Source organism: Aythya ferina (assembly GCF_964211825.1).
Source record: "Aythya ferina genome assembly, chromosome: 24".
Lineage (NCBI taxonomy): Eukaryota > Metazoa > Chordata > Aves > Anseriformes > Anatidae > Aythya > Aythya ferina.
In genome coordinates this window covers 1447509-1466035 of record NC_140322.1, presented here as the reverse complement: position 1 = coordinate 1466035, position 18527 = coordinate 1447509, and the positions used below count along the sequence as shown (strand labels likewise).

The window sequence follows — 18527 nt, the reverse complement described above, 5'->3', positions numbered from 1 at the left end:
TTGGCAAACAAGCAGTTCTCAGTCGTTCTGACACAACTGCCATGCCTTGGATCTTTTTTTTTTTTATCAAAGGTGGAGATTTTTCTCTCAAGAGTATGGATAGAGGCAGAAAAATTTCTCCTTCAGAATGGCAGCTTTCCCTTCCCTCCTGGCTCTCTTTGTTTCTAGAGATGCAACTGCCAGCTTCAGTGACAGATGTAGTTTTACCCCTGCTAGCTCTTCAGCCAGATCCAGGAGCGTGAGCCTGACCCCATTTTATTTCTTCAGCGTTATTGCCACATAAATTCAAATGACAGGAACTTGGCAATGCACTAAGGTCAGAAGAACCCAGTGTGAGTCTGTTTTCTTGCTGAGTGTGAAAGCTCCCAGAGGGTTTGCAGATCTTTAAGGTAGATAAAATAAAGAGCTGAACTTTGTGGCTGGAGCTGCATGTGCAGTGGCTCCTGGCCAAGCTCCAGCTGTACCTGCGGGAGTTGGATCCCTAGGCTTTCCACTGGGTGTCTTCTGAGGGTTTGATCTGGAGACTTCAGCCCTCTCCTGCAATTTGCTGTGCCAGAAAAAGCACAAAGGTCTCTGAGTGTCACCTTCTAGTTTGAAAGCACCCATTAATTTTGTGCAATTTTGTGGGTTTTCTGAAAGTCATTGCTTAATGGCTGTATCTGGCAATGGGTTAATAATACAAATATCCCCATATTAAAAACTTCCTGTGTGAAAAGCTTCTCTAATTTCTTCCTAGCCTGTCTTATCTTTATGACTTCACTCGTGTCCTGAAGCAGAATTTTTAGTAGTGCTTATATTTGTCGGCTCATGTAACATGACTGAATTGTTGTTCTGCATGTTTAATAATGTTCTGCACTATTTAATAATCTTTCCTACTCATTTTGGCTTTAATAATGACTTGTGGTGATAAGTGTCTGCACTTCTATAAAAAAAAAAAAAGACACAACAAAAGACAAAAACAAAACCAACTATCTCCCTGCCCATTCTCTCTTACTGTAATTTGGGATCTCTTTCAGTTATCTCTTGTGGAGATCTGCCAACTCCTCCCAATGGCAACAAGATCGGCACGCTGACCAGCTACGGTGCCACGGCCATCTTCTCATGTAATACTGGCTACACCCTGGTAGGATCCCGCGTGCGGGAGTGCATGGCCAATGGACTTTGGAGTGGAGCCGAAGTGAAATGTCTGGGTACGTGCGGAGCATCTGTGTTGTGGTGGTGAACGAGTCCTGGTGGTATTTCAGGAGAAAACAGGGATTTTGGATGTTGATTAAAGAAGGAACCCGAGTGAGGACTCAGTGCTGCTGAAACATTAGAGTGTTCAGTAAATAGAAAAAGGAAGCAGACTCGGATTGCGTACTGCTCAGTAGATGTGAGATGTTATGAGATTGGAGAGGAGAGCTTTAAAAATGATATGTTGTTTTTGCTGCTGCTCTGGTTTTATTTATTACTGCAGAGACTCAAACTCAGATCCAGCCAGACAGTCAGGTCGGTGTGTGATGACTTCAGGAGGGGCAGGCGAGAGCTCTCAGTGATTCTCCTTGTCTCCCTCCTGCAGCTGGGCACTGCGGTGTTCCCAGTCCCATCGTCAACGGGCAGATCAATGGGGAGAACTACAACTACCGTGGCAGTGTGGTTTATCAGTGCAACCCCGGCTTCCGCCTGATCGGGATGTCTGTGCGCATCTGCCAGCAGGACCACCGCTGGTCTGGGAAGACTCCTGTCTGTGTGCGTAAGTATGTGGTCAGATTTCTTTAGCCCTGGTTATGGGCAGAGGACAAGAGCACACTCAAGGGCCGTTGTTCAGTTTACAGAAAGAAAAAGTAATGTAAGCAGTGAAAAAACAGACTGGGGGGACCAGCCAGCCCTGGTTTTTGCTCAGCAAAGAAATGCTTGCCCCCCAAACTGTTGCTACAGAAGGGTGGATGGGAGGAGAGTTCAGCTTTATTCGTAGCTCTTTTAGCTGAAATATTCCTCATTTAAATGAGTGCTGTCAGGTTGGCAGCATCAGCTGAGTTCACTCTGACTCCCTCCCCGCTGTGCAAAGCTGGCCCTTCCCGTTCAGCCTAGCATGTTGCTGGCAGCTCTGGGTCCATACCGGGTCTCTCTATAACTGAGCAGCAATCTCTGGCACTGGTAATATATACTCAAAAGGCAGTTACAAAAATGGCACTGGGGAAGCTGGAGAAATGCAGTCAGGTTTCCAAAAGTGCCGTTGCTTGGAAGTGAGCCTGTTATTTCTCAGGATGGTCCAAAGATGAAACGGGTTCCAGTTGTCGTGCTGGGAACAAATCTGGAGTGGGAAGTCCTGTGGGCAACCACCCGTGTTTTGTGGAGGAGCAACTCGTGGGTTTTCAGGTTTCTATGCTCATTTTTTCTGCTTCCTTGCAGCATTTCACACCTGGGCTCAACAAGGTTGCGTGCCCAGAGTGAGTGCATAGTGTGCAAGCATCCCTGGGGGTTGTGTAGGCATGGCAGGAGCAGCAGCTCTGCAGTTTTGGCTGCTTTGCTTCTTGCCTCTGCTTTGTCAGTTCTACCTTTTTTGCTGGTTTTTGTGTGCTGAGTTTCTAATGGATGAGCTCAGTTGAAGGTGTGGTTTCTGAGGAGAGTTCATCAGGGTGTGGGGAGGTTAAAGGCAGGCATCGTCCCCGCCAAGCACACCGCTATTATCCCCTTCTTTGAGACCCATGCTCTGTGCCAGAGGAAAGTCAGCCTCTCTTTCTTCCTCTGATCCACATTCATGAGTCACCTTGCACAACCTGCTCATTTATCTTTCCAGTAAATAAGCTAATTAAGTAAGTCTCTAGAGCTCTAACTAAGGTGTTAATAAGTTTAAGCATCTTATCAGTGGACAGTGCATTCCATGCATTTCATATCATGATTCTCCAGGTGTTTACTTCCAACCTCTCATGTCTGGGTTAGGGTTTTATGTGCAGAGGCACAATAGTAACAGCAAGATAGGAAGTAAGGAATGACCTGCAAATCAATGAATATGCAGATTCCAGCCTAAAAATAAGGAACGGATTCGAGCTGTAATGGTTAGCAGGGGCTCCTAAAATTGGAGGTGTTCGTGTCTAGGATTCTGCATAAGGTTTTAGGAAAAGAATTATTGGGAAGGCCGTCCCTGGTTCTGTAGGCAGGTGTGAATTACTCCAGTGTCTGAGGATGCTCAGCTGAAAAAGTTTTAATTCACTTTTACCTGCCAAGTACATACACAGTAACCTTGGACCAGGAAATCATATTGATAGAGGTCTTCCCGCTGTCAGGCAGATTCATGAAAATGCAGGATTTTCTAAACATCCATTTTTGTGGATCATCTTGTTCCTTTCAGGAGGGACTAAACCCTTTAGAACAAAGCTCATCTGTATCTGTCTTCTGACTACTGAGCCATCCTGCCACTACTCGGCTCGTTCGTATGCAGTGCCTTTGCTCAGCCCTGCTTTGTGCTGGCTTCTGATTCTGGCACCTAAAAGCCTCCCAAGCTTTTGTGCAGAGACCTATAAAGGTGTCTCATGAAGAAGCTGGACTTGAAGTTATTACACTACATTAGGCCTTATGGATAACATAAATTTAATGTCATTAACGCAAACCACTCTTGAGCTCTGAAATTAGATGGATTGTGGCTTTATTGCTTCTGAATAAGCTCAGGGTACTGTGTGTTACCGCATTATAATTTCCTACCGTCCTGATATTTTCTCTTTAAACCTGCTGCAGTTGCTTGCTCTATGTGAACTGGTCTTTTTGATCCATGCCAACTGGAGGGAGTCTTTTTTTCTGGGAAAGATTCCATCATCTATTTCAAAACCTGCATAATTGTATTCAGAAGTACCTCGGAGAACCTGACATCTGCTTCCTGTAGCACCGAAATGCTGTCTTGCTTCATATTTTTTTAAACCTGTACCTGTCACCAGCTTGCATAAGGAATAAATTCCTGTCCCTGTGGTGTAGTCCAGCCCTGGCAGTCAAACGTGTTATGGATCTTTTGTGGGAATTTCATCTTCCCCTCCGGCTTCCAGTTTTGGCAGCCGTACAGCTAAACTGCTGGACTTTTACTGATGGACCATTACCCTGTTTCAGCATGACAATAATCAATATTGGTTTGTCTTCATCTGTCAGAAGATGTTGCATTCCTTAAGCAGCCAAAAAGCTTTTTATGGAGCATCCTGACATTTCTTTTGCTGTGCTCAAAGTGAAGGTCTCCAGGCTTCACTCGCACCAAGGGCTGTGTCCTCCCATCCAGACCTGCTTCTGACAAGGAGCCAGCAGGGTGGCCCAGGCAAAAGCACATTTAATCGTCAGCATTGCCAGCACTCAATGCTGCTCAGCTCCTGCTGCTCCAGTCCCTGCACCTTCCCTACCTGCAGCTGCCCTGGGGACTTGGCGTGACTCTGAGCAGGGCCCTTTAGCTCTGCGCCTCCTCGCTGGCCTGAGCTGACATCAGCCACGAGAAAAGGAACTACACAAAAATCCTCATTACAGGGATTTAGTTACAAAGGTTTTCCCCCTGAAGTTGTTCAGACTCGAGAAGGAAGATATAAGCTTTTTAGGCCACATGCTAGAAACCTGATTTTTCTCTTTTTTTTTTTTTTTTTCCTCTCTTTTTACTATCCCTCCAGGTGTAACTTTATACTGCAGTGAGCATACATCTGACTTACACCAGGGAGGGGGAGGAAAACATCAGGTTTCATGGCTGCGTGTGCAATGCCCAGGGTAATGTAAGGCAATAGATTAATAGCAGTAGCCAGGATTTTTGAAGAGGAGCTCTAGGGATTTACAGTATAAGTCAGTGAGATGCTGGCACTCAGCTGCTTAGAGAGGGGTTCAGAGAATTTCTTATGCCAGTAAAATGAACAAAGGTACCGTGTCCTCAGCTTGATTCAGTATTTCAGCAGAGCAGGCCACAGATCTTTGAAGTCAGTGTGGGTTTCAGAGTTGATGTGGGTTTTTTCCATGGTTGCCCTTCCTGTTTGGTTTTTATTTCTTTTCCCACCACTGGATAATCCACGTTCTTCCAGGCAGAGAAGTAACATCTCCGATTTCTGATTGTAGCCATCACCTGTGGCCACCCTGGCAACCCTGCCAATGGCTTGACCCAAGGGAGTCAGTTCAACCTGAATGATGTGGCCAAGTTTGTGTGCAACACGGGGTACCGCCTGGAAGGGGCATCGCAGTCCCAGTGCCTGGCCAACGGGCAGTGGAGCAGCAGCCTGCCCGCCTGCCGTGGTAAGTCATCTGCTGCCACCCCCTAGGTGGCTTGGACTTCATCCTCTGTGCACCTCCCTCGTTGTTACTCTGGGTTCCTGAAATCCAGCCCGACGCTGGCGTAAATTCATCTGTAAAACATCCTAGCTCCTCTGGAATGTGAGTGATGCTTGAACTCCAAGGGCCTGTTTAAATGTATCAAATCTGATTTTCCTTTGGGCTTCACTTAAAGCTCTTAATGGGCCCTGCCCAGCCTCTACATCCTCCAAGACATTGAATTATTTGCTGTAAGTGGGGAGTACAAAAGAAAATATCAAGCCAGACCTTTAGTAGAGGTCCTCCTGGTAACCCTAGACCAGTTTACTCAAAGCAAACTCTTTGGCCTTTGCTGCAATGCCCCTTTCCTTACAGGCTGCCCTACTTCCACTGGTATTAGCACTCCAGTTCACTTACCAAATTCCCTCCCCTCCCTGCACTCCCTTCATCTGTATTCCATTAATCCAGTATCTCTCTTGATACTGTTGCTGTGTTGGTCAAGAAATCAGCCCTTCCCTGATTTGGGACCAGAGAGGAAGGCTCTGCTGTTGAGCTCTGTGTGGCAGGACAGGAGCCTGCAGGATTGCCTCTCCTCTCTTTACTTTTAATAAAGACTTTTTCTATTTCTGCCCCCAAATAATCTTAAAAAAAAAAAAAAAAAAAAAAAAAAAAAAAAAACACCTGAACTGTGGAATATGTGATGAATATGTGATTTGCAGTTTCTTCCCCTTTTCCTGCTCATTTTTGAAGAATCCTTTGTTCTTTGTTACACCCTTTGTTTTGTATTTTTTTGTTGTTTGTTTGCAGTTATAAACTGTACTGACCCCGGGCACCTGGAAAACAGCATCCGTCAAGTGCAGCCAAGTGGTCCTCACAGATTCAGCTTTGGAACAACTGTCTCATATCAGTGCAGCCATGGATATTACTTATTGGGTACTCATGTACTGACCTGTCAGGGGGATGGCACTTGGGACCGTGCCCTCCCACAGTGTCTTTGTAAGTTCTCCAGAATAATACCCGTTTTGTCAGGGCATTGGGTCATACTCCACAAACCCACCACAGGTTTTTCTCCCGTGTAGTTCTCCTGTTGCTTAAGCTGAATGGTTATGTCAAAAGTCTGGATCCAAAGCCCTTTGTAATCCATGGGAACCTTTCCGTATGTTTCACTGGGCTCTGGATCCTGCCCACAAAAGGAAAATAAGTGATCAGAGGAGAGAAACCATATTAGACAAGGATCGTTTCCCTCTGCAGGGGAAGTCAGCTTCCTCTGAGTTTTACTGGTTCCGTGGGGCTCCAGCAGAAATAGTGCAGGTAGAGAGGAGAAGCCTGGCTTCTGCACCACAGGCTTTCACAGGAAGCAGCATCAATTAGCCTGACCAAGGACAGAGCATATTTAGCAGCAGCCAGGCATGGCTGAGTTTCCATACACCCACTCATCCCCGTGGCTTCGGAGGAGGGAAATGATGGTGTGGTGGTGAAATACTCACAGCCTTTATTCTGCTGCAAAGCAGGTGGTAAAGAGGATTTGCTTCTTGACTTGTTCTATATTTTTTTCTCCCTTCCTTAGAGTATCCTTGCCCTTTCTGACATTGCGGTTTGCAGAGAGAATTGGGAGGTTCAGAGCAACGATTTGGCTTAAGGGATATTTCCAATAGTATAGAAGACCTTATGTAGAAGGACACAAAATCTCTTGCTGGTCATGTGCTGTAGTAGTTATACCTAGTTTAGGAGCTCTCCAGACATTTTATGAAAGGTGTCAGTGGCGTTGCCCTCTGTCATGCCCTTGGCATTAGCAGCCAGGGGCTGCACCCAAAGAGCAGTGCAGGGATGACACCCACAAGTCTGAGTCTTGACACAGCATCTCAGGAGTCTCCTGGACATAAAAATCCAAAAAATCCTCCGCGAGGATGAGAAAGTGTTTAGTGCATTTAGTATTGCACATAGCCAAAAAAAAAAAAAACCAAACACCATCAGGACTGAGACCTGGGTTTTGTGAGTTTTGTGCTAGTATTTCCTTCTTGGACACTAAAGAAATTGGGATCTCTTGTCACCTAGCATAACGAATCAGTAAAGCAGTCAGAAAATGGATCTCCTTAAGTACAAAAATCAGCTGAGCTGTTCCAAAGCCACAACTGTTTCTTTTTTCTTTTTTTTTTTCTTGTATTATCCTTTGACACTTAAACACAAAAAGTAGTTTTCAGTACACTTTTCTTTGCTTTTGTTAGCAGCATGCCACCTTCTTGCGTTTACAGCACCTTGCACAGGCTGTGGGAATTGACAAGTGATAACCACGTGTTAACACAGCTGCAGGGACTCCAAGGCAGTAGTTTCCTCTAAAAGCTGGGAGCCTGATATTTCGGGCTTCTCCAGTCCGCAGCTGTTCAGCTCAGTGAAAGGAATCTCCTTTCTTCAAATGTTGAACATCCATTGACTTGGAGGATTTGTGGGCATTCTCAAAACTTTGGAAATTCCAGTCAGTTTTACAACTGATTCTCTGATTCGTGGCCTTAATAGTTTAAAACAAATATGAATAATAATATAAGAGATTCTTGCATGCCTTTGTTTTCTTTCTGTGTCAGCCTTAGGATGTGCTCAGGGCTGAAACCCATATCCCTTAAAGGTGTTTATAGGTGGGTATCTGGAATTACAATGGACTTTCTAAAACATAAGCCAAGAAGCTTGACAGGCTTGGGCTGAGAATTTTGTCTCATGCCTGTTTTTGAAGAGGAAGTAAAACAGAGCTGATCTCCTTCAAGGGGTGGGAGAGCAAACCCGGTAAGGAAAGTACATGGGAGCAGAGCCTAATGCATCAGAAGAAACAGTCTTCCTGCTGTGTACATAAATCCTTTAAAAACCTCAATACTGCCACAGGTTTTAAGCTTAGCTGAGTCTGCTGGAGTATCTGTTATTAAATTGTTAGTTACAGTGTGAGTTTAAGTATTAGCTATCAAACCCATTTCTTTGCAAAGCGTCCTTGGTTTTAGTCACAGCTCTGCACCAATATATTTCAACGCCCACATGCCCAAACATAAGCGTGCTCTCCTTTTTATTGAAACATACATCATGTTTTCTACCTAATGCCAGTATTTGTATTTTTAGACTCTAGTGGAGGGAGAGAACATATCCGTTACGGATGCTTTCCTTCAGAAACCAAACGATGCATGGTCTTTACGCTGAGGATCCTCATCCAAACCTCTCTAGTAGTCCCTAGATCTGTTGGTATATTTGTCAACACCCTCACTGTCTCCACTTTGATTGCCAAGCTAAAGCAAACCTATTAATTATTGTTAGTGGCGGTGATTGGTTTTTTGTGTTTTTTTTTTTTTTTTTTTTTTTTCCTACTAGTAATGGCTGAGTGAGCAGTGCTCCATATCCACCAGGATAATTTCCTCAGATGTGACACAGCATCGAGTAATCGATTACAGCTCTGTGTTGACAGGACGTGGCACTGCCGGGTGTGGATGAGGATGAGGGTGTGCGTGGAGATGCTCATGTTTAAGAAGGGATGGGTCCCCAAGGAACCTGCGAAGTGCCTGTCAGTGTCAGGAGCAGGCATTTACGCACAAACCCTTGGCAGTTGTTGCAGGAGCAGTGTGTGTCCCCCACAAGGACGCAGTACAAGGTGTGCTGTGCCATACCTGCACCCTGCCATGAGCCCATCACTGGGGCTGGGCACCACCATCTGGGGGGCTCAGACCACGCTGGGGCAGATGTGTGGGCTCTGAGCTGCCAAGAACCCAGGTAGCAACCTCAAACACACAGGGCTTTGCCATGTACCTGCTCTGTCTGCCTCTGAACGTGTCCCCCAGGCAGTTCCCTCGTGGCTGAAGCCGTTTCATCCATCTCTTGCAGTGGTCTCTTGCGGGCACCCAGGCTCTCCACCGCACGCCCAGATCTCAGGTGACAAGTACACCGTCGGCTCCGTGGTCCGGTACAGCTGCCTGGGGAAGCGGACTCTGATCGGCAACTCCACTCGCATGTGCCAGCTGGACGGGCGCTGGAGCGGCTCCCTGCCACACTGCTCAGGTGAGCTGTACTCAGGGCAGGAGGAGATGGCACAATCCTGTCCCTCGCAGCATAAAGAACACTGCTGCTCCTTGTCCTGCAAGGGGGCAGCCTGGCGGGCTGTGCTGAGCTGGAGAAATGTGTGTGTGCTACAGAGATTTTGGATCGTGGAATGCTGAAAATCACTGTCTCAGCTATCCAGTCTCCTGCAACTTGGATGATAAGCACTGGCAGAGAGTAAACCATGAAGCTTGCAAGAGGAGGAATAAATCACTGCAGCAAATGTTTGTGGCAGGAGGAGTGCTGCAGCCTGCTGGTTACGGTTTTCTCCATGCAGAGTCTGTGCAGGGTGAACGTGTCTTAGGAAAAATCAGGTCCCTGCATCCTAACTCCAGCATCTGACCCTTCTGTGCATGCGTTCCAGTAAAAGAGCACGTGTGGCCCCTTTCCAAGGCCTGACATCTGCTGTTATGGCACCATAGCTGTCCCAGGTCTCAGTACCTCAGCTGGGAGCAGTTTGGCCGCAGAATTCCCTCCTTGCTCCCATGCCAGTGAGAAAGGGTCTTGCATTGAAAACATCCTGATCAGTAAAAATGTCCCTGGTGAGACAGGTCAAAGTCGTGTGGGATACAAAGAGATATTCTTGCCAAGCCTTCCTGAAATCAGGGCATTGGGATCTCAGCTGATGGCCTCCACTGGAAGGGAAGATGCTGAATAATTGGCAGGATGCTGTACAAAGCCCTCTCCGTGCCATCCTGTCACTCATTCCTTGGAGAGCACAGATAGAGACAAAATAAGAACTTAGCTGGAGCAAAGCAGTTGGGACAAGTGTTAATTTTTAATTGTACCACTTAGATTTAGCAGCTGCACTTGACCAAATTTAACCTCTGCTTTGGAAGGGAAAAAGCAATGAGGCAGAGTCATCCTCATACTCAGAAGCCGTGTCTGCAGAGCAGAGTTCCTGATCTGTAGCTGCTTGGAAGGGTTTTCTGCTCTAATTCGTCCCTTTTTCCCCGTGCAGTTTTCACTGTCACTTCTGTCATCTTTTTGGGTGGATTTTGGGGATATTCAGCATTACTCTGACTAGTTCTTCCTGACATCTGCTGTGTGTGATTTTTCTGAACAACTTTGTGGAGGCAGCTTTAGACCAGTGCTGGCTGTGCCTGACGGGTCCTCCCTGACCCGGGGCCCAGTGAACGCCCAGTGCCTCAGAACCAGGATCTCCACCCAACAGCCTCGGGAAAGACCCCTCTTTTACCCCAAACTCAGGTGCTAAAATTACCAAAGCAGTGAAGAATGAAGCCTTTAGTCATGTTCCTCTATTTTACTGTAACAAGAACACAAAACTCTAGCCCAGGGCCTCATTCCCCAGTGCCTCCCCAGTGCAAGTCCTTGCTGGAAGCTGGAGCAGGAAGCGCAGAGGCCTGTGTCTTCTCTGCCTTTTGCTCAGGGGAGGTTTTTCAAGGCCCCTTTCCCAACTCAGGGTGGAGACTGGGAGCTCAGATTGTCTCTGTTGTGCACCAAAGATCCCTACTGTCTGATGGCAACTCCTGTGCAATGAAACAAAAGATTTTGATGTAAGTTGGTATGAAAGAAACTGTTGAGCCTGCAGCGTTCTCCCCCTTCTTTTTAAAAGCAAGCGCTTTTTCCAGGTGATGAATATGTTCATTATATTTTACATTGCACGTAACACTGCAAAGGTTGTACCTGCAGCAAAGCACAGAAGGCTCGGGAACTGGGAGCTTCATTGCTAGCTGCAGGAGTGGAGTAGTCTTTCCTGGCTTGGGGGTGGATGTGTTTACACAGATCATTAGCAGAGAAAGCCAAGAACAGGCATACATGGTGTGAGCCTGCATCAGGCAGTAAAGAGGTGGGCATTTCTCCAGCCTGCTTCAGCGAACCCCCACGAGGCATCTGCTGCAGCTGCTCCCTTCCTCCTGTCCCCCTAACTTAGAGCCAGCAGCACAAAGTGTTCACAACTTGTACAAGCGGATGGTTCTCAGCTGGATCCCTATCGCCTCCGTGCTCCAAACCCAACAGCTTCTTGTTCTGCAAATACAGTAGGGCTTGCTGAGGTGGCTTGGAGCATGTTGTAATTTCTGCTTGGAGGGAAACCATCCACATGACTGATGCTGGCAACCAAGCTGCTGTCTGCTGGAGCAGCTGCCACGGAAAGCAGCTGCAGCTGGTGAGGACTCCATCTTGAGATTCAGGAATTAGGGCCATATTTTGCAACCAGCTTAAAAACAATGTGCTCCCGAAGTCGGGGGACATTTCATGGGGAACTTTCCCTCTCTGCTGGAAGCCAGTCAGAGAGTTAAACTGAGTCAGCCACACGATCCAGATCTCTGTGCTTGTCCTCTGAAAGTGTGCTGTGCAGGGGGGACAAGGGTCAAGCCCCAGGGCTCACTTACCTGATGATATTGTGCTCTCTTCTTAACAGGAGGCAGCCAGGGCGTGTGCGGTGACCCTGGGATCCCGTCTCATGGCATTGGGCTGGGAGATAAGTTTGATGTAGACAGCATGGTCCGCTTCAGCTGCGAGCCTGGGTACACGCTCCGGGGTTCATCCGAGAGGACCTGCCAAGCCAACGGCTCCTGGAGCGGCACACAGCCCGAATGTGAAGGTACTTCTGCAACCCCACACCTCCTGTGCCACACCAATACTGCCTCAGGGTTGACCTCCCGGCCAGCCCAGCCCCTTGGTTTGGTTAGGAGGCCATTCAGGTTCTTGCCAACATCAGGACTGAGGTACAGAGCAGTTAGAGCCCTTGGGCACTGGTCCTCACTTTGTCGTCCTCCTGAGAGCATCGCTCACTGCAAGAATCACGGGGTGAATTTCTCGTTCTGCATCCCACACCCAACTAGGTGGTCCATTTTGGCTGCAGATCTGCAGGTCCGGTACCACTGATTAATTGTTGCTTTATCAAAGAAATGCATCAGAATGAGTAATGTGAATAGACTCAAACCGCTGTTAAAGCTGGCACTGGCACATGCAAGAGTCATTTACATTAAACACAAATGCAAAATGCAAATTATAATCCAGTAAGCATATTTTTGTATTTAAAAAAACCCAAACCCCTTATTTTCCTATTTGAAGGAATCAAGTGAGACCCCATAATCCAATGTAATAAACCCCCAGCCAGATTCTCTGAGCTGTGCTGCTTACTGCTACTGTTTTATAAAAGTGTTTAAAAATCAATTGGGGAAAGAACAAAAGCCAAAATGAGGCAGGATACCAAATGCAAGGAGACCTGGGCAAGTGCTTCTCTCCAGCTGATTTGAAAGCCAAAAGCTCAGAGACAGTTTGCAAATGAATTGGAAATTTATTCCAAATTGATGGAGCTCTTGATTGAAAAGACATTGAATCATGTTATTAATACACTCAGGTCTTGGTGTTTTTTTTCATTCTGTTTTTTTTTTTTTTTTTTTTTTTTCTCCTTTCAGTAGCTCTGTTCATTAATCTCAGGATAAATAACCCATCGGGTTCCAGAGGCACCAAAATAAGGATCCCTGGCAGATTTTTTCATACTTTATGAATAATAATAACATTAGGCCTATAATGTAGTCATTTAATGTTAAGTGCTGACGGGCCAATATAGGAAAGTAATTTACAGTGATGAGCAGTGAGCTATGTCTCTGTCATTTGTATGCACAGCAAGTTGCACGCGCTACGAGGTGTTCTTATGGCTGCACTTTGGAGTGTTATATGTAAGTTTATGGAACAGGTAGCTATAGGAGACGGAGGGGAGAGATTAATTTTGAGCAAATGAAAATGAGGGCTGAGTGCCCAGGCAGGTGCTTGGAAGGAGCAGGCATCTCTGCTGACGTGGAAAAGCTCCAGCGTGGCAGCGCAGCCACTCGGCACCTCAGCGGGGCATTAGCTGTGACTCAGCCACTTGTTCGCAGCTCTCAGCCACCAAATTGAGCAAAATCAAGCCTGATGGGGCTTCACAGGTCACCAGCGCTCACCTGCCCAGGGAATTCAATGCAAATTGCTCTCCAGATAAGCTGCAAAATGAGCGCAGAGGGTCTCGGTCCATTCAGCAGGAGGTGTGGGCCCACTGCAGATGAACACAAGCGCACAGACACCGTGCAAATCCTACCACGTAAGTAGAAGGAAGAGGAGAGGAGCTGTTATTTCCATTTCAGAGAGAGCAAGCTGCCGTAATAGGTTCAATTACAAAGCCTGCGCTTGTCTTTGAAGTCAAGGAGCTGATTGTTGGACTGGCAGTGGCTTCCTGCGTCAGGACCAGTACAGCCAGCTGGTCCATGGAGGGGATGTAAGTGTATGAGAGTGCTGGGCTTCACAAAGGATGACCTTCAAACTCATCAGCTTTCAGTCCTGCTACCTTTTACCAGCTAGAATATTTCCATAAAAACCAAAGGAGCAGGGAGGCAGGAAGAAGCCACAACTGATTTCTCCAAAATGTACAAATTATTTGAAATGAAATTAATTGGAGAGACTCCTCCTGGGACTCCTGCTTCAGCCTGTTTTACATTGCTCCAGCTTTGTTGTCCCGAGTAAGAGCAGCTTCCCTAGCTTTCTAAAAATGGCAGACCTCGTTTAACATCAATTTCCAGCAAGTTTGTAAGATATAAATGACATTTTAGATGTGTTTTTCCTTCTTTCTCCTCCTTCCTGATGCCCCATTTGTGCTCACGGAGTGGTGCAGGAGGGGGTTCACCAGTCGTACTCTGCTGCGTGCTCCCTCCTCCACTCAGAAGCCGAGCAGAAATTTGCTTTTATAATGTTTATTGTTTCACCAGTTGAATTAAAACTGCATCCAAAATGAGGTGGGGCCCTGGCTGCTCTTTGGCAGTTTCAGTAGACAGAAATGTGTTTATTTAATGTGATAATGCAGGGGGAAGGAACTGAGTTTTGTCTTATCCCAGTCTGACTAAGGAGGACATGCGAAGTGGCAGAACTGGGATTTGGCTTCAGGCTGCTTTTTCCTTTCTCTCTCTGCATAGTTAGGTGGAATGTGGGTTACTGGTTAAATTAAACAGCATGGAAATTACCAGCCCTGGAGCAAAGGCTGTGAGACTCCAAGGGCTCTCAGCTGTGTCTTATTCCAGCAGGAGGTTTTGCCTGATGTGTCAGACATCATTAGGGGAGTGTTTCAGCCGGTCGGTCAGGTGGCAGCAAAGCCCAAAAGAAGGATCGACGGTTATAAAGATTAGGGCAGTGGGGGACGTGCAAAGGACACTGTATTCACATGCCACCTCGAGCACAGTCAGATGTGCACTTGTGCTCTGTGAGAAGTCACCAGCCCTCAGCTTTTCCTCGCTGCAGGTTGTGAGCAGCAGGGCTCGCTGCTCCTTGCAGGAGGGTGCCCTTCTCCTGGCACTGGTGAAGGCGAGGAACTTGCCTTCATCCTGGAACTGATCCCCATTTTTTTCCTGCCACAGGGAAGAGTTTCTGATCCCTGGCAGTGGCAGAAGTTGGGACCTCTGTGCCATGCGCTTTGCCAGGGTGCCCAGCCAGGCTCATCCCTCTGCCAGCGTGCTGGGACTGCGTTGCATGGCTGGTGGCTCTCTGGGGGTTGTTTCTCTGGCTGCCTTCTGGCTCCCGGCTGATTTCACAGACAAATCTCACCACCAGCTCAAAGCATTTGTTTTTAGAGCACTCACCAGACGGCTTTTGCTGATTGTGATGCTCTGTCTCATCTTCCTTGTGGCGCAGGGCACTCTCCTTGTCTTTGGCAGAGATGCTGATGGCTTTTAGCAAGCCTTTCCATGGTGTTTGCTAAAAAGAACTTCACAGAAATAAATACAGGAACAAAATTTACTTTTGATAAAGAAACAAACCCAGAAACCCCAAGGTGGGGAGCTCTGTAATAACCCACAAATCCCAGAGATGTCTGAAATGTTTCCATAGCAGCACGGGGACCTTTCAGCAGTGCTCATGGTTGGCGCTGTGCGTGCGCCCCGTGGTGCTCTGCAGCCCAGCAGAAGTTTTGCTCGGTAGGGATGCTTTGTGTGGTTGGAGCCGACTGATAACCAGGGCTCCTGGGTCTTCTGCAGGGAGATGTGTGCTGCTCGGGTCTCAGCACACAGGGTCTGGGCTCCTGGGCTTGTCTGTCATAACTTCTGGAGCGTGGCAGAAACTGAGACTTGGGTGAGACGAGTGGCTGCCGGCGCCTCCTGTGCTCCTTGCAGCAGCTGAAAGTCAAACCTTCCTTGTCATATCAGTCATTTCAAGTTAGTGTCGTTTCCTGGAATATTTCCCTGGTAAAGAAGCAGCAACTGCAAGAAATCCCCATTGCAGCTGATTTTCAGCTTATTCTCTTGAATTTTGACTTAAAGATAATTGGGTTTGAGATTCTTCAGGAGACGTGAGTGGATATGACTATGGGACTTCCAGGGTATTTACGATTTATACTCTGTTAAAAACAGTGCAAAAACAGTTTTCTTTTGGGGTCTCATTCATTTTTCATCTCCAACTGAAGCCACAGGGAATTATTTACCCACTTACTGCTCACTTGAGTGATTGGATCCTACATATATATAATTTATGATTTTAAGTTTAAGGCTTTTCATCCTTACATTTACAGCTTCTTTTATATCTGCACCACGGAGGCTGCAGCTGATGTACACTGAGATTACCCAATTTCCATAAGTCTCCTTTTAGTCACAGAAGTAATATTTTGGGGTCATCTGTGCATGTTTGGCCACAGGCATCTGTGGAGGAGGCTGGACAGGAGAGAACAGCTGATGTATGGACCAGCAGTGAAACAGTAATTTCAAGCTTTTTCTGGGTTGATAGAATCTGACTTTTATCCCAGCATCTCTTGGAAATGAGACGCGGAGACACTGGCTGCATGAGAAATCCGTAACAAGAGAGCACCTCGGATGGCGTTGGTGCCATGCAGAGTTTCTGTGCGCACAGTCCAGAATGGTTATTAGTTTCCTCCTGTTAGACAGATATGCCTCCAACAAGCTCATATGTTAACAGGCTGTCAGCAAACTAAGCGACAAGGAAGAGGGAGACTTCTCTCCTTGCCTTGGTGGCTTCTGCTCGCTGCTTTCCTGCTGTGGCCCAAAGTTGTGTTTCCCACTGGAGAAGGGCTGGCAGTGGCATGTTGGGTGCACGTGCCAGGGGGGCTCACTTCGTGTGTGCCCAAACTGATGCTCTTGCAGAGACCATGGCACATTGCCAGGGAGGGGAAGGAGCAAGGGATTTCCTTGTCAAAGATCCAGGTAGCTTAAGCCTTTCCTTGATTCCTGTGATTTTCTTTTATGTCTTGTAATTTCAGAGTAAATGAGGGCTGGGTGCAATTACTGCAGGTGCTTATTTTATCCTGACAGGGCTTCATGCATCACCATCCACTCCAACGCCCTTTTACTGCTGTGGTGCATTAGACAAAAAATTGGGGTGCTGACAAACCTGTAATTGTCTTCCCACAACGTTCTCCCTCCCCCGAAGGCCTACCCGGAGATAACCAGGCAGTGGTGGTGCTGCAGGGGGAGGGCAGCAGGCTCCCTCGCTGCTTTCCTTCCTCTGAACTCTGCAAAGCTCTCGGCTAGAAGAAGACCTCGACATCAAGCAGAAAATAAAAAAGTTCTTCCTGCAGCCTGGAGGAGCAGCCAGGAGGCCTGGCTGTGGTTCTGAACTGTGGGATCCACCCAGCAGGAGAGGGGTCCAGGTGCTTCAGGACCGACTGCCTGCAGGGATGCTGCAGGACCCATTGGTCGGGGGGTACCCGGTGGCGGTGATGCTGTGGGACCGACGTGGCTGGCTGCCCACGGAATAGCCTGCTCTGTCCAATTTGATCCGGTGGCTTTGCGGCTAATCTGCCTTCTGTGTCAAACAGTCAGCTGCAGGATAACAGCCTTGTTTCTCATTTGCAGGGATTGCTTTTTTAACCTGGCCGTTTTGCTTTCTAGTTATATCCTGTGGAAACCCTGGGACCCCCAGCAACGCGAAGGTTATATTTAACGACGGCTTGGTCTTCTCCAGCTCCATTATCTACCAGTGCCGGGAAGGCTACTACTCCACAGGGGTGCTGAGCAGGCACTGCACCGTGAACGGGACGTGGACTGGGACCACTCCAGAGTGTACAGGTGGGTGCTGGGATGGGTTCCTGCACGATGAGCTCTGAATTGTGCTGGCCAGGCTCTGCGGGCAGATTGTCAGCGTGTTGAAGGCCGGCTGTGGATGCGCACACGAGTGCTCTGCGCTGAGAAATTCAGCTGAACTGCCTGCTGCCAGCACCAGTCACTGCGGCTGCAAGCTCTGTGACTGCCTAATGGAAAACTCTTGCTCTGGGTTTGTCTTTTTCCAGCTGGGTGAAGGGAGCTCCGTAATAACTTCCATGAGTAGATGTCAAATGTTCTGGAGGGGCTCTCGGGGGGCTCTCCGGAACGTGAGCGGTCCTGCCACCGGGAGCCACCACATGTGGGGGCAGAGCCCATGCCCAGAGGCCCTCGGTGAAGGCTCTGGGTCTCTCTGTGCCTCTCTCCAGCCTCCAGCAGGAGCACAGCTGACAGCAGATGTGGTTTTGCGTAAGAGCCAGTAACTAGGCTGAGGAGCTAGCCCAGATCTGACCCAGGTTTTATTTGATGTTTAACGTGTGCTAATATTTATTCTTGCAAGGCCTTAATGTGCCATTAACATCACTCCTCGCTCCACTGAGTAGAAGCAAAGTTTCCCCCACGTGTTACAGCCCAGCCTGCCCCAGCTAGCTAGCACAGCTCTCCAACTCCTCCGTGCTGCAAAAGCTCCCTTCTCTGTGACTAGTGGGCTACATCCTGCTCTGGAGAGTGTTCAGGACCACCAGGTTTCTAGGATCACAGCTCCAGAAGTATGAGACGAGGGACGGTGAGCCACAAGCACCTCTTTCTTTTTCTTTGGCAGTGATCAACTGCGGTGACCCCGGTGTCCCAGCCAACGGCATTAGGCTGGGTGGGGATTTTACCTACAATAAAACGGTGGTGTTCCAGTGCACGCCTGGCTACATGATGGAGTCAGACAGGGCATCCTCTCTAACATGCACAAAAGACCGGACCTGGAATGGCTCCAAACCTACCTGCAAGGGTAAGAGTAAATATGGGAGGTTTTAAGTTTTATGGGCCACCAAGTTTGTTTAGCCTGGGACATGAGGTATTAGGCACTAACTACTGCATAGTGCCTGGAGCCCACCTAGGGGTTTCTTGGTCCTATCATTCAGTCTGTCCCCTGTGTTTATAGCGCTTATTCAAATTACTCAACACCTGGCTATCTTTAGGTCTATCAGTCATCACATCATGCCCTAGGGAGGAGGGAATTGCCATTATTCCTAG

At 47.8% G+C, this 18527-nt stretch overlaps 1 protein-coding gene across 1 annotated transcript in view; it reads left to right on the top strand.

Moving 5' to 3' along the window:
- The window catches only part of CSMD2 (CUB and Sushi multiple domains 2), a 325013-nt gene that overhangs the window by 289026 nt on the left and 17460 nt on the right, over positions 1 to 18527 (top strand). Inside the window, exons 53-60 of the mRNA XM_084497137.1 lie at positions 1017 to 1190; positions 1559 to 1732; positions 5050 to 5223; positions 6046 to 6234; positions 9091 to 9264; positions 11687 to 11869; positions 17133 to 17309; positions 18103 to 18282. Of these exons, the coding sequence (XP_084353263.1) occupies positions 1017 to 1190; positions 1559 to 1732; positions 5050 to 5223; positions 6046 to 6234; positions 9091 to 9264; positions 11687 to 11869; positions 17133 to 17309; positions 18103 to 18282 (1425 nt within the window). The remainder of the gene's footprint in view (positions 1 to 1016; positions 1191 to 1558; positions 1733 to 5049; positions 5224 to 6045; positions 6235 to 9090; positions 9265 to 11686; positions 11870 to 17132; positions 17310 to 18102; positions 18283 to 18527) is intronic.